Source organism: Macrosteles quadrilineatus, unplaced genomic scaffold, assembly GCF_028750875.1.
Source record: "Macrosteles quadrilineatus isolate MER2022 unplaced genomic scaffold, UCM_ALF_1.0 Scaffold_1__1_contigs__length_201487025, whole genome shotgun sequence".
Lineage (NCBI taxonomy): Eukaryota > Metazoa > Arthropoda > Insecta > Hemiptera > Cicadellidae > Macrosteles > Macrosteles quadrilineatus.
The window spans coordinates 130,505,359-130,522,126 of record NW_026542594.1 but is presented as its reverse complement, the minus strand read 5'-3'; the positions used below and the strand labels follow the sequence as shown (position 1 = coordinate 130,522,126).

Genomic DNA, 16,768 nt, shown 5'->3' with positions numbered 1-16,768 from the left:
AATAGAGGGATCTTCATCTATCCTCTTAAAAATTCCCCAAAAAGGAAGCCATTCTTTAAGATTCCCACTAAATTGTACTAGTTCAATCTTGGGAAGTCTAAGCTTAGTCTTTAAATTTGAACTTCCACTCTTAGCTGAATTACTACTGACCAAATCGTAATCTATAGAATCATTCAACTTACTTTGTACCAAAACATTTACTTGATTGTAGGTTTCCAAATAACTATAAGCTTTAGACACTTCTTCTTCAAGAATTGCTTCACTTTCCCCAAATTGAAATAAATGGTCAGATATCTTTGTGTCTAAATTCTTTAACTCTTCATAAATCATACTTACAGTTTGAAACCTACCTTTCAATTCATCTAAGTGAACCGTTTCCTGTGTAAGTTCATCCTTTAAATGGTTCACTAGTCTTGAAAAGTTTGCCCTAACAACAGTTCTATGTTTCTTGTTCTTATTAAATTCTCTAACATCAGTTTCACTCATCATACTGTCCTGTCACGGTCGCCAAATGTTAAAACGCGATACTGATTCTTCTAAAAGGGGTATACTTTTTAAATAATCTCAAGAAAACATAGTACAAAAAGAACTTCAATTTTAATCAGACATAACTATTCAAGACCAACTCTAACAATCCATCAAAAGGAAAACACTAATTGCAAAATGTAAACAAATAAAACATCTGATGAATTAAATTAACATATAAATAATCATCTAGAGACAGTCATTTTCAACAGTAGGTATCTATATAATTAATACGCGAACACAATGTTTGTCGGTTGAACTCCTCCGCCATTTCTTAACCGATTTTATGAATTTACGTCTCATTGGAAAGAGCGTGTCACGTAGATTTGCAAACTGGCCTTACATCCCTTGAAAAAGTCCCTTGGGCTCTGCCCCAGTGGCTTTGAAAGTTCCCATGTTATCCTTATGAAGAACATAATTGTTTACATTTTGATCAGCTGTATAATTTAATTGCTGTTATTTTTTTTCAATTCAACGAAACACATTGGGTACATTTACTGATTTTGTTTAAATTTAATATTTACTACTTTAATTTACATTCCTACATATTACAATGTAAAAAATCTAGAAAGCCTGGGCAATTTGATATATTTTACCAAATAAGAAAAATGAATTGACAGGGTACTGTATTTCTTGTAGCAATCGTTGAAAGAACAGATTTTTCAACCATGGAAACATAGGAAAGTCATAGAACGCCACCAAGTAGAAGAAATAGAGATTAAAAAAAACCATATACTATCATTATCACCCTATATAATGAAGAACACCTACAATATGAAGATTCCCACAAACAATGAACAAGGATATTAGCCGAAGTGTTACTATTTTATAGGAAACCTTAATAAAACTTTCACTGAAGGATTTGCATTATTCACATTTAAGGGAAACAAAAAAACCATCTGAACATTATTAGGCTTTTCAATTCTGCATTTTTTTTAGGTATATATAACTTATGTTATATCAGTAACTAGCTAAATTAATGTCAATTGAAGCAAATAAAATTGTGACAGAGAGCTTATGCAGAAAATCAGGCAGTTCTTAAGTAATGTAAACAAAATGTTATCGCTATGAAAAATGACTGAAATTTGTAAACGTACTCGCGACAATCGGTAGTACTATGCAGACTACATTATCATTGACGAAGATCAACATGGACAATTTAATGCGGCTATAAGTGGGAAAGATTTGTAGAATACACTAAAAAACCAGATCAGCTTTTGAAAAATGATAAAATATTTACAAGAAATGTTGATTATATGGAACTGTTAGGTACGTAATCTAAGATGAATCTTTTAACCCTTAGAGTGCCAGGCGAGAAATAAAAGTAACGCTCAAAAAATGCCGATGATTTTTCCCGAAGGTCGCGCTAAAAATGCCGAGCGCGATCTGGCGATTTTTAGGTTAAAATTTCGTAAAAATCGAATTTTCGATATTTCGACCAACAAAAATCGATGTATCGCATCTCGTAACTTTCGACTCAATGTTAATATATGGGTTAAAAAAATCCGAGTATCCATTCGGTTGTTATGACAACTGTTCGATCATTACGAAACGTCCGGTCAGCCGGACGTTGGCACTTTTGGCTCGTTTTAAAAACGTCCGGTCGGCCGGACGTCGGCACTTTTGGCTCGTTTTAAAAACGTTCGGTTCCCCGGACGTTGGCACTCAAAGGGTTAAACTCATCGGACATTATGACTTTTATTAGTTTTTAAATAAGTTATTTGTTTTACATACTGTAACTACTTTACTTCTTTGCAATTGCTCGATTTCGAGCAAAATGTACACTAGCTGTTATATTATGTAGAAGTGACAAAATTTCTTGTACTTATGTACAAAGACAAATAAAGATGACTGATTAATTGATTGATAAAATCAACATAGCGAACTTGAGTCAAGCAATTTTTACAATATGATCGAGGCAACATCAAGAAGCCAAAACTCTGTTCTGATGGTTACATGTATAGCTAAGTTTACACAGAGCTACCAAAAATATAGAAATTTGTAATTTTCTGATTATGCTAAAAGTTTTATTTGTTAGCTCCAATTTGTTTTGATTGTTCTAGTTGCTATTGGAGGGATAGCTGGATTGTTCCTGGGAGGATCCCTACTAAGCGGAGCAGAAATATTGTATTTTTTTACTTTTCGTCTCTTCTATCACTGGAGGAACACTAGAAACATGAATTTAAATACGCGTCCATCAATTAAATTTGTTTATTGAAAACTCTTTGTGCGTATTTAACAGTGATAAAGAAAATTTATTATTAGTATGCACAACTACTGATCTCTACTCATACTACCATGAGAATACTTGTGAAGCTAACAATTACCGAGAGTAAAGTTTGCACTATTTTATAATCAAGAATGAACTTCACAAAGTGAAGACCAGGTTAATGTCCTTCTTGGAATAAGTAGTATAAGTATTTGTGTGCAGTGTGCACCGAAGTCTCACCACAACAGTAGAAGTTAGCAGAATTGACACAACTCTCTGGTGTGTTTCCAAACTCTACAGGTAATCACAACTATTGCAATAAATATAGTAACTTCAAATTGAGTTGAAGTAGATTACCTCATAGCTTTATCCACGCTCCAATAGCTCCAGTGAACAGTTCTGCATTGAGACTCCCTTGGCGTCAGTCGTTTCACTTCAGGATTTACTGTGTACAAATAGGGCTATCTAGAAAGTGATAGACATTTTGTCCAGACAAGGCCAGCTCTAGTCCTAGTATCAAGTGTTAGAGTGCTCCTACACTCTATAACATATCCAGCAGCAATAGCAGCATAATTTGACTGGAAATGAGTGTGAATACTGTAATGGAAAGTCATCAAAATAATATTTTATTTAATGATTAAAAAACACAATAATGTACAACACAGAAATGTACAAACAAAAATTGGGTTTAAAATTGACCATCAATAATAATTTACAGGAAATATGCAAAGAAATTGAATAGGGCAATAATGTACATCCTTTTAGGAATGCAAACCTAATAATGGCATTTCTTGTCACATTACTGAGGAAAAAAGGGAAAAATCCATACAGTGTAAAAATAGCCAAAAACTTAACCACTTGCAGGTACTGCATAACAAAAACAAACTGGTAAATTTACTTTTGGTACTTCGCTTTTTGTTTCACATACATTTCACATATATCTTACTTTTTGGAATGACTTTGAAACTGAATTCCAAAGTGGGTTTCAACCAGTGTTGGCTTACGTGCAGCAGTTTGATTATTTTGGATAAAAATCAATTAAAACAATGGAAATTTCTTTACGAAGTTTATTCTAGGATACAACGCATAACATAACACAAAGCACAAGATAAGCACATATAAACAAAAAGTTTAATACTATGTACATAGCGTCATATGTATATTTACAACATATAAACAACAGACTGCTTGTATGGCAAAACATAAATAACAACCTTGAACACAATGAGACTGACCATTTGCACATAATAATGAAAATGAGAGGACCTGAGAGCATGAGGGCTGGACGAGATCACCTACTTGAGCAACATCTGGGTCCGAGGCTAGCTGTGTGAACTATGAATTTGAAAATACAAACACTGCAATGCAGGAAACCCATTAATTAATTGACCTGCATTTACAAATAAATAATTGATAGATCTAACTGTTGATATTATTAATTATAAAAGTAAATGTTTTGAGTGATTGGTGTTTCATGTTGTAATAAAATAGTTTCAAAATACTGTTGAACCAACCCATCACAGCAACAACAAAATAATAACATAATATGCCCCTTCGTGTGTAATAAACTAATTCGTTAGTGATTCGTTTTATAAGCTTGTAGGTAGGATTAGTCTTGATGTAAGATAAATAAATAATTTGTTCGAAATCTTAGTAGCTAACTTATATTAAATAGCTAATCTAGATGAGTTCATCTCTCATAAATTGGATTTCATGTAAGTCCTCAGTAAGGGTTACAGATTTGTGTATATCAGTCACTGAAACTGTTACAATTTGTGCAATTCAAATAAACTTTCAAACTACGACTACTACAAAAGACTGTGCTAGTTTTGTTACTTGAACTTTCTCTTGTTATACTATTAATTGCAAGCTTGTAATACCGAAACTGCACTATTTCAATCAAAGATTAAAATAAGAAGACAATTAAATCTACAGCCAAAATTATTATTTATGATCTAAAAGTAATTCAACTATTTTTCAATAATAATTATTTTTTCATCCAGCTAAGTTCTTGAATCTGTACATAATTTTAAAAAATCAACCAAAACAAACATTTTTAGCTTTTAAAACCCTGCAATATCCAGTTAAATTACATATTTCACCTAAAAATGGAGTCTAACCTTGATATAACGAACCTTGATATAAAGATTTTTTTAAATCTCCTAGAACACTCCATAAGACTCAATGTATATATTACCTCTACATAAAGAACAAACCATATCAACAACCTTGATTTAACAAATTTTTGACAATCTCGGCTAAAATAAGACACCTCAATATAACAAATTTAACATTGTAGGAACCTCTACATAGCGAATTTAACCTCTACTTAACGAATTGTCTGCGTCTTTCCCTCTATATAACAAACTCCCCCCACATTGTTGTTTTTTTTAATCACAGTTTCTTGATGAATATAAAATGGTAAGATGACGTCAACGCTTGCGCAACATTCCTCTGCACAGTTTTTCACATCTTTCTGCTGGTCCTGAACCTCGACTTAGCGAAGTTCCTGCAAATCTAACCGAAATATAACAAACCTCGTTTTAACAAAACCCTTGATATAACGAGTATTCAGTTCGGTCCCATCAGATTCGTTATACCAAGGTTGGACTGTATATAAACTATAAAAAATTGCAAAGACATAATTTAGTTTTCATAATTTCTACTATAGTTAAAAAAAAGAGAAAAAAAAACACATAGATTTAGGTGTTACACATATGTTTATGTTAATATTTTCACATAGAATCAAAACTTGAATCAGACAGGAAAATGTAATACATCCTTAAAATATAAAAAACTTCAAAAATGTGTAGTTTAAACATTATAATACCTAAAAATAGCACCGTATTAATGAGGAATTGATAATTTTAGTACGTTGTTTACATTCGTTCTTTATTAAGACAGGGACGGATTTCCCACTAGGCACACTAGGCCAGTGCCTAGGGGCGGCAGGCCCTTGACCGGTGCCGCTGCTTACGGGTGCCGCCACTTACGTGTTTCCCGCCACTTACGAGTGCCGCCGTTTACATGTGCCGCCACTTACGAGTGCCGCCGTTTATGTGTGCCGCTGTTTACGTGTGCCGCCACTTACGAGTGCCGCCCCTTACGTTTATCCCGCCACTTATGAGTGCCGCCGCTTACGGGCGCCGCTGTTTGAGTGCCGCCACTTACGGGCGCCGCTGTTTATGAGTGCCGCCGCTTACGGGCGCCGCTGTTTATGAGTGCCGCCGCTGTTTATGAGTGCCGCCCCTTACGTTTTTCGAGCCACTTATGAGTGCCGCCGCTTACGGGCGCCGCTGTTTACGAGTGCCGTCCCTTACGTTTTTCCCGCCACTTAGGAGTGCCGCCGCTTACGGGTGCCGCTGTTTACGAGTGAGTGGTTTATTACTTACAACATTAATGTATATAAAATAAAATATAGCCTACCAGCAATATCCATATGCATTTTATTATGCATCCATGTCATCGCTGCCTAGCAACTATTTATTAGTATTTTTGCTGGTTCTTCTAGATTATTCCTTCACAGAACCTTAAAGTTGTAGTTGTGTTAACTGTTAATGTGCATTTATTGCGTGAAAATGACCCTCAATTTTTGTAGTGTGGTGAAAAATTGTGTTCGTACCACGGGCCGAAAGGGTTTTGCAGCTCTTGACTTAGTCCTGAACTTAAATAACTACGAGCCGGCAAAACCTCATTTTCGGTCCTAGGTACAAAATTTACCATGAAGGGGGGGGGGGGGGGCGGCACTAAGAATAGTGCCTAGGGGGAAAATATGTATAAATCCGTCCCTGTATTAAGATATAAATATTGTGTACAGGTTTTAACCCAGTACGTTACAGTGTCTCAGTACTTGTCTTAACTATTTTCAGTTGCTTAAATAAGTTAATAAGAAGTTGATAAGAGGATGCCAAAATATTTTTCATCCATAATTTATAACTTCTTATAATATGCAAAAACTTTGCAATTTTACTCAAATCTTGTAAACATTGGAATTGAACATTTACAAAAAAAAAAATGCATCCATAACCATAGTAATTAGTACCGGTAAACTATAATTGATATTTTTTGAGTTGGCACAGCAGGTTGATGATGTTTTAATATCTTGTCTTAGAACTAGCCTAGTGATTATACACAAGGAAAATATACTTAATAAATAATACTGTAATAAACTAAACCTATCCTAAGAGTATACATATATTGCCGGAAATTGTCCTGTCGTTGATTGTGTTGGTTTGTTAACTGGATGAGTGATTGTACAAAAATAAAAAAATACATTATTTACAAAGGTAGACAGATATTTACACAAATTTATTATTAACAGGAACTGGCTTAAACAGCATCTCTGTGTTTATTTGCGGAATAGCAAAATGTAATGAGTAGATCTAATAAACATGCACAAGTGTGATACAATCTGTTTCTTAAAAACAATATTTAGGTAGGTAGCCTATTCACATTATTATTTCAACAATATTTTCTGACTTACTAGATCCCACACTGAGACCTTTATGAACGTGCCCGTGCCAGATATGAAAAGGTTTTCTATAATATGTAAGAGGAAACTGTTATAACCGTCATCGGAAACGGTTTCTTGGTCATGGTTAATCAAAATAAATAAATTGCACTCTTTGAAGTAAAAAAATTACCATACTGATCAGCTGATACCAACGGGCTCAAAGGCAACACAATGGCTACACTGAATGGTCACATAATTTAGATATCAGTCATAACAACAATAATGTACATTGATGAGACCTAAAAGAGGTAAGTAATGTATGAAATAGTAGTTATCATCAATAACTACGTGTTGGGTGTGTTATGGATTGATTGATAAATAATAATTGTAAAATAAAATAAAAACTCACTTGTAATAGCGTACCAAAAATAGCCACTTTTGCCCCGTGTGATGAACTCCTATTTTCATCATACTGTGGAAATAACCTTCTAATCGTTACAAAATTAGACCACATAATTTGAGGTTGTACAAAGTCGTCTCGTCATCAATGTTTACAAATCTGTTATTTACAAACATAACTCTAAAGATTGGGTGATTTGTAACGTTTTCATAATGCTATAATAAAAAATTTGAGGTAAGTCTGAAATATTTAGAATATGTTTTTCTGTTCCCTATTTGAAGTTACCTAAAAACAATGATTTTGCTGACGATTTAGAGAACTAAAAACAGATACTTTCCGGACAAAATGATGAAAAAGTACTTTAGATGCGAGTTAAAAGTCTTCTAAACTGAATACTGTTGTATGTAAATCATGCGTCTTTCCAAACTCACTGCCAGTAGTTATAAGAACTTTTACAACTAAAATAAAATCCTTGGGTATGCTTAAGGTATTCTAAATAAATAATTAAATTAGTTGCTTTTACAACAGTATAGGATTGATCGACAAATACAGCAATGCAAACCAATAGTGATGTTGTCAACTTGTTTCATCAGAAAACCAAACCAACACAATCTTGTCTGGAGTCCAGCATTGATTGTTTCATTATTACAAACAAAACACATTTAATATTCCTAAAAGAGCTTTTAAAAATTGTGGTAACTGACACTAATCTGACATGCAGATATAAAATGGACAAGACTTGTTATATACAAGACACAAGAACTACAATGCTAAGACAGTTACTAGAGTTAACTTTACATTTGAAAGGTAGAAAAGAGAAATCTGTCCAACATTCAACAGTTTTTTCCATCTTTTTGTAAACAGAGTTATTAAAAAAATGAAAATCCAACAGAAATACTGTCAAAGTTAAACTAATTAATTCTAATTGGATTATTTTAATTATTAACTATGAAATTATTGGGTATATTTTATTATTTTTGTTGTTGTTTGCTTAGTGTTTTATGAGGGTTACTTCAAAATCCTTAAACTAACAGAATCAACTAACTGTTAACATATTTTGACAAATATATACCATCATAAAAAGTTGCGGGAGTTTTATTTTTACTCCTAAATTAAACTATGTACTCATATCTTAGTTATTTTAGTACTTAACAAACATGAAATACCAGACATAGTAATATATAGTATTGCGAGTACAGAGCAGTACACGTTTTGCAATGAATTTTCAGTGGTTTTGTGATTTGACTATCTTTTGACACATCATTAGTAACAAGCTTCAAAGACCTTTGACTTTACAAGGTGCTTTCAACAAACACATTTTTAGGAGGAATTACAGTAGATGTTGTTAGGTTTACAAGTTCAAGGGAAATTTGAAATACCCCCGCTGCAGCAAACCTGCGGACTACGCGAATTTCCCTCTACCTGACTGGAATTCGATTAAATTATTCCTTTAAAATTGTCAGATTTATTTCATATTTAAATATCATTAATTTTAATGAGTTGAGGATTGCTGCAACAGGGAAGACAATAAGGTGTGATTTATTGAAATATTGATAGCTTAGTATGAAGTAAAAAGTGTAAAATAAAGCACAAGACCAAGATACAAATTTTAAACAAATAAAACTATTTGGAATCATTCATTAATTAATTTTATAAAAAGAAACAAATAACACTTAATAATAAACAACTTATGTCAAAAACTGAACATGCCTAATAATATAAGGATCTCTTAAAACTAATATGAGTGAAATAAAAGTAAAACTATTTGTTAACATTTTGATGATAATGTGCACTAAAGATGTTCCAGTATATTTTGAAATATCTGGATAAACATGTTTTTTTCATTTAACATGGATTATAAACTTGTTAACACATTTAACAACTGTTGTTTACCAAATATTGGATTAATAAATATCATAGGAGGCCTACATTAGATTCATCATATTATATTATTCGAAGTTAAAATATTATTAGAGCTATATTTAACACCTTTAACATATATAGGCCAAGTTTAAAACATAGTAAAAATATAGTTTATATCTAAAAATTGATTTGTGCATACTATTTTAAAACACCAACAGGTCATGATTCTTCTAAGGTGGATGAAATTTGGCACGGTTAAAAGTTTAATCTAATATTTAATTTACAACCAATCAGCCGACACATTTAATTTAAGCACATTTAATTAAAATATGTCAGAAAGAAATCAGCCACATTTACACTGTTCTTCCAAACTTAACACATAAAAACAGCTAATAGCAGAGTTTGAACAATTTAGATGGGCATCACAGTACACAACTAATCACATTCCAAACTACACACAAATGGCTGGAATTTGGATACAATGTGTCGGAACAAAAAAAAATTTGCATCGCATAACGTTTAAGTTAAATTTAATAGCCTGTTTGTCCAAAAATTTAGTTAGAGCTGTAAATGTAGTATTTTTAAGCCCTATGCATTTTACGAGTTATAAACTCATACAACAGAACAGAATCACACTATTGAAAATACTAACATTGTCACAATGTTTAAACCTCACTTTGCTACACAATGTCCAATGGCACAGAGTCCGCAACGTAACAATGGAATACAGGGTGTGTATGTGTGTTTGTGTATTCAAACTATAGCCTGCATGGTCAGGTAGCTTATTGTTGGACAATAATCAAGCCATATCTACATACAGATATGTACATATTTACATGTTAGACTTGAATGTTTAAACACTTAAACATGGCCAAATAACATATTATTTGTTTTATGATACCGTAGATTACAGTAAAGTTACTTTGTTTTTGTTCCCAGATATACAGGGTGCGGAAAAAAACCGATCTATTTTCTGCAGCGCACTGTTTAGCGACAGGTTGTCTAAGAGGGGTGGGGTTAGGCTCGTTGGAAAGCCTACACACTGCCATTATCTGTAGCCATAGACCAGTGGTCGCCTGAGCTACACAAGTTTGTGATCAAGCCGTATTTAAATTGTAATGATTCAGTCATTGCAACTCAGCGGCGGTTCCGTACGTTCTTTTAATCATGACGACGTGGAGAAGTTCCGTCGCATAACACAATCATGCAGTAGGTTACTAACTTTAGAACAACGGCTTCTGTGTTCAAAAAGAAGCTGACAGGCAGTCCAAAGTCAGATTGGATGCCAGACAACTAACATTCGATAGAGTTTGTGCTGCTGGGGAAAACAGTCTTCTAAGGCCTGCCCGAAAACAAGCGTCTGCTTTGAACCTGTTTGACCGCTTGGTTACAAGACTTTTGAGGTATGATCTTAATTTTCATCCCTACAGATTAATTTGTATCTAACTGTTTAATTTTGTTGATTATCCATATAGATAATCACGACGGAACCTCTCAATGTCGACCTAATTGAAAGAATTGCTTGGAACTGCCGCTGAGTTGCAATGACTGAATCATTACTTTTTTTAAATGACTCCATAACAAACACAAGTAGCTTAGGCGACCACAGCTCTATGACTACAGATAACGGCAGAGTGTAGGCTTTCCTACAAGCCTAACCCACCCCCCTCAGATGACCTGGTACTGAACTGTGTGCTGCAGAAAATAAATCATTCTTTTTGGCCACACTCTTGTACAATGAATTGAATCTTCGTACATCTTTTAAGTGATATATTCAGTAACAAGTGACTGCAAAGAATAAATCAAACAACCATTATCCTGTTTTGCCCTTCCGGTCAAGTAGCTTGCCTTATCTTAAGGTGAAACTGGCTATAATCTAATAAGACGTTACTAAACATTAGTTAGGCATTACTCAGCCATTGCATCTTGAGTAAGGGATGAAAATGGTTTTGAACATTGTCACACTGCTAGTATTTTAAAACTAAGTCTATTTATATTGGGTTAAAATTTAAATTAGAGGTGTGCAGATATTTAAAAAAATCGGGTCGGATTCGGTTTGGATATTCAAATCTGACCCAAGCCCAAATTCGATATATTATGACACTATCTGTTACATATTCGACTTTATCGGATGGACTGTGTATTTCAATGTTTTAGCCTGAAAACCCCAATCTACATAACCGTCATTAGTTTCGTAATAACAACATAACGTTTCCAACGACCTAACAACGGTCGAGAAGTAATCGTCTATGACAAAATATCAAACCATTTATGAGTGTCGGCGCTGTAAAAAATAATCAAATCAACAAACAAAAATACTGTAATTATAATTGATGTACTGCATTACGATAAATCAAAACAAGGTGGTTAATTTAAAACACAATGACACATTAGTCATATGAAAAGAGTGAAGTTAACATAAATAATATTAAAAAGTAACCAAACATTTAATTTTAACCTTGCATTTACTATTTTCTTTCTCAAGGTTTACTTTTTTCTATCTTAATATTCCTGAACTTGAAGACAAAGATGTATGATGCAATACCGAATTCTCGTTTAGTTGTTTATCAGCTGTTAGCTTGCTTGTGCTTTACAATTCATCTAGAAAAAAAAGCAGAAAAGAACTACCAAGTTCAAATAAAATTCAATTTGTATTTATATCTCCTATTACTAGGAGCGCTGCAGTACTTTTATGGCTTACAACCACTGTAGATATGAAGTAAATGTTACAACTAAGTAATAACTGTTGAAAAGTTTCCAAGCCAACCACTTTGATCACTACTGTAGTAAAATTAGTGTTTTATTTTTCTTTAATCTCTATCTCACAATTCACATCATCTAGTTTTGAAAGTTGGTGTCTTGAATCCTTTAGTCCACCCGGATACCAAGATAAGCAGATGACTGATGTCATGGTCAAACGCTCAGGATTGTTTGCTTGAGGTAATGCTGTTTCGGTTCTCAATGCGGTCAAAAATTGAGTTTTATACTCAAGTTGTCAGTTTAATATTAATAACTCACAACGTATATCCTTTTGTTTTTGAGAAAGATTATTGGGTTTACCAAGTGCAGAAAACATCGCGATGCACTAAGACAGGCTAAGTCCTAGCTCCCAATTGGATGTTGCCAGCGAGTTAATGTACTTTACATAACTCTGTAAAAGGTTGATTGAATATTTAACTATCATCCTTCACTTATTGACCAATAAACAGAATACAATAGAAACTCGACCATCCAAGGGCGGGGTCACTCTAAAATGTCTTATCTAACCTTAGTATCTCAAGAAAAAAAACCGTGACAATTTATAATTGTATTTCTTAAAGCTAGTTTGTTTAACAGGGTGTCTAGTTTATTTCCATAATAAAATTCAAGACTAATTCCAGACTTTTCAAGACTAATTCCAGATTTTTCAAGACTAGTTTTTTCAACAATTAGTGGGTGTTGATACCAAAATGTATCGATTCTCGATTCTTGATACCGATATCAATTTTTATAGCTTAACCAAATTTTCTGAATAATACTACACCAACCCCTGTCTTTGTGATAAAGTAGTATTATAATAATGTGGTGTTTTCAAGTAAAGAAATAATGCAGCAATAAAAAGTTCTAACTAGCAAATTTGGTTTTTTTATCATGAAATCTTCCACGTACCGTACGTTTAGACATCATCATTGACTGCAGCGGTTACAGAAACGTGATCGTCGTCGTCCGCGATCACAGCAAAATCATGAACATTTCCCGCGGCCGAGCAGATATAATTGTCGTCTCCCGCGGTCACGGAAACGTCATCGTCATCTCCCGCGGTCACGGAAACGTCATCGTCGTCGTCCGCGATCGCGGCAAAATCATGAACATTTCCCGCGGCTGTTTAGACATCACCGTCATCTCCCGCGGTCACGGAAACGTTATCGTCATCGTCTTCGATCACGGCAAAATCATGGACATTTCCCGCGGCCGTGTAGACATCATCGTCGTCTCCCGTGGTCACGGAAGTGTCATCGTCGTCTCCCGCGGTCACGGAAACGTCATCGTCGTCTCCCGCGGTCACGGAAACGTCATCGTAATCTCCCGCTGTCACAGAAATGTCATCGTCGTCGTCCAATATCGCGGCAAAATCGTGAACATTTCCCGAGGCCGTGTAGGCATTATTGTCGTCTCCCACGGTCACGGAAGCGTCATCGTCATCTCCCGCGGTCACGGAAACGTCATCGACGTCGTCCGCGATCGCGGCAAAATACTGAACATTTCCAGCAGCTGTTTAGACATCACCGTCATCTCCCGCGGTCACGGAAACGTTATCGTCATCGTCCGCCATCACGGCAAAATCATGGACATTTCCCGCGGCCGTGTAGACATCAATTTTCATCGTCGTCTCCCGCAGTCACAGAAACGTCATCGCCATCTCCCGCGGTCACGGAAACGTCATCGTCGTCGTGACAAAATCATAAACATTTCCCGCGGCCGAGCAGATATTATCGTCGTCTCCCGCGGTCACGGAAACGTCATCGTCGTCGTCCGCGATCGCGGCAAAATCATGAACATTTTCCGCGGCTGTTTAGACATCACCGTCATCTCTCCCGCGGTCACGGAAACGTTATCGTCGTCGTCCACTATCGCGGCAAAATCGTGAACATTTCCCGAGGCCGTGTAGACATCATCATTGGATTTTGCGGTTACGTAAACGCAAGACGACGATCACGGCAAAATCATGAAAATTCCCGACTTTGAAATCAAATTTAAGACTAAATCCCGACTTTTCAAGACCATTTTGAAATTCAATACTAATTCCCGACTTTCCCAATTTTCCCGACTACTAGACACCCTGTTTAAAAGCATTGTGTATTTATTAAACTATTTCTGCCTATTATTGATATGCAGTAGGCTTCCACATTTTTGTGTTTGGGATACGGTATCACAGTTAATTTGATGAAACTAAAACAGAAGTAGAAAAATAAATATCGATCTAGAGATCTACGGTGACAACACGCTTGCACTGAAAATTTGTCTGCTCCTTACACATCTGTCAGCTGTGCACAACGTCACAACAGATATCATTATCCGGAACTGAACAACATAAGGCTTAGTAGTCTGATTGGGTGATCAGTAATCTTGGGAACTTTAGTAGCCTGTAATTGGGTGATATGTAACCATGGAAACTGGTTGAATGTGTGGATGAAGAGAACCCAAAAATGAATAGAAGAACAAAGAGAAAGAATAACCACATTTTTATGTTTGTATCTTTTCACTCTTCTGGCAAGAGTTGTAATTATCTTTGTATGGTCGCCATTTCATTGAAAAAGTATTAAAAAAAGTATGTTTGATTTTATACTTTTTAATGAGCAACCAGTACCTAATGTTTTTTTTTAAATCATGTAAACAATGATTGGTTTTCAATCACAGGCACATCAATGCTAGTAAATTATTTTTACCGACGAAACGACAGTACCAAAGTATGCCTTGCAAAAGGTCAATGATTTAAAATATCATGATTATGCAATATAGTATTTTCCCGATGGGAACTGAAATGTTACTATCTGTACACCTCTAGTTTAAAAATATTCAAAGCATATATAAAAATCATCATGATTTACTAACTTAATGTACATAATAATTTAAATGGGTCTTTAGATTTGTTATAATTAATCAATCTTTCTGAAATCCAAACAACTACAAAAACATACAATGATTGAAACTGATGGAGGTTGTTTGTAAACCTTTACAAAGCAGTGTATTGGGCACTCCCTCCAACTGATTGGTGAATGTTGTTAAACTACAGTACTACAAAACATTAAACAAACAGAAAAACTATTATCTTTCCATACACATACATAAAAAATAACTCTTAAAATATAAAATTATTTGTACAATTTAAAGGATTTCATATGGTCTTTCATGAAAGAAATTAAATGAACACAAATTTATTAAATTTATCTATTTTACAATCTTATCTTTGTTAAAAAAAACCAAGGATAGTGTTTTCATACTACATTGGAAAAATTTGCATTGAGCATGAAAAAAGATTTATTGACAGTTATCAGATTTTAGATTTCTTTGAACTGTGGTTGGTAACAAACGAAAGTTACATTTTAGCTTTTAGCTTACAATTTTTTGCATGTTTTTCAGTTTTTGAAAGAAACTCAGTTCTTAGGACTTAACAAATGGTTTTTTCCTACAGTTACCTAACAATGTACATGTTCTCTCACTGATTTGAGAAAGCAAAGTGGCCAATTCGCTCATCAGTGAGACAATAATAACATTGTCTCACTCTAATTACTTTGTCTCACTCACTCCAGATTTGCAACGTGAAGGCACAAAATAGTGAGCGCGTAACATGCAGACAAGGTCGTATGCATGCGAAATACGTTGGCAGCACTGGCTGTAAATCAGCTGGTCAGCTGTTGTACTGTTGTATCATTAAATGTAATATTAAAAGTTCACTTCTGTGTAAATATATGTCACATTTCTTTACCAATTTATTTGTTTTATGGTAACTGTAGGAAAAATATAATGTGTAACTCGAGTGCAAGGTGCAATTGCCTCACTCGAGAAACCATTCCTCACTCGCCTACGGCTCGTAAGTATTTCTCTCGAGTGAGTCAATTGCTCCCTTTGCTCACTAGTTGCACAAATAACTATTTTCTTGAATGGGACATATTTTTGGTTGGTCTTTTGGACAAGAAATTAAAACTTAACTTGTATGTCACCCAGAGAGAGTTTTTAATTTCAAGCCAGTTACGTGATTAATGTTTAATTTTATTTTATATTTGCTTATTTAATAAACTGATTTACTTAGTCTAGTTTAAAGATTTAAAATTATTAAATTTTATTTGACACAACTAGAAATATTACCAGAAAATAGGTAACCTACTGCTATTCATTGTAGCTAGTCTACTGAAAAAGTGATGGTTTTAGTTTTCACTCACAACATCTCTAAAACAAAATGATCGCATCACTCATGCACTAGAGATTTTGAACCCAGCTCTAGATTACAATAATGTTTATAGCTAATGCATTTCACCTTGTTAAGTTAAGACAAACGACATGTAACATCAAGTAGAAAGCTATGAGTAGTAGGGCTGAGTTGTCCAGGGAGTGCCCAGTGCCCAGTCCAGAAAATTAGTTTCTAGGTGAGTATGTAAGAGGTAGATCAGCTAGTTGCGTCTTCACACGCATTAGAGTTGGCATTCGTGTTTGTGCAAACAGGCTTAAGATAGTGATCAGCAATTGGAACAGGTCGGCTTCTTGCATTCTGTTTCCGCTACACAAAAACGATAAAATTGTTAAAAACAAAGATGATCAAATGCAAGAATACATATATACA

At 34.6% G+C, this 16,768-nt stretch overlaps 2 protein-coding genes across 5 annotated transcripts in view; one reads left to right on the top strand and one right to left on the bottom strand.

Moving 5' to 3' along the window:
• The window catches only part of LOC128984964 (pickpocket protein 19-like), a 100,319-nt gene extending 97,196 nt beyond the window's left edge, over nucleotides 1-3,123 (top strand). For all 3 annotated transcript variants that reach the window (XM_054404366.1, XM_054404360.1, XM_054404346.1), the window contains one exon: nucleotides 2,589-3,123. In XM_054404366.1, coding sequence (XP_054260341.1) covers nucleotides 2,589-2,743 — 155 coding nt within the window. In that variant the 3' untranslated portion in view covers nucleotides 2,744-3,123. The remainder of the gene's footprint in view (nucleotides 1-2,588) is intronic.
• Nucleotides 3,124-3,786: 663 nt separating this feature from the next.
• Nucleotides 3,787-16,768, bottom strand: part of LOC128984948 (G protein-coupled receptor kinase 2) — a 193,470-nt gene continuing 180,488 nt past the window's right edge. For both annotated transcript variants that reach the window (XM_054404321.1, XM_054404327.1), the window contains exon 14: nucleotides 3,787-16,705. In XM_054404321.1, the coding sequence (XP_054260296.1) occupies nucleotides 16,595-16,705 (111 nt within the window). In that variant the 3' untranslated portion in view covers nucleotides 3,787-16,594. The remainder of the gene's footprint in view (nucleotides 16,706-16,768) is intronic.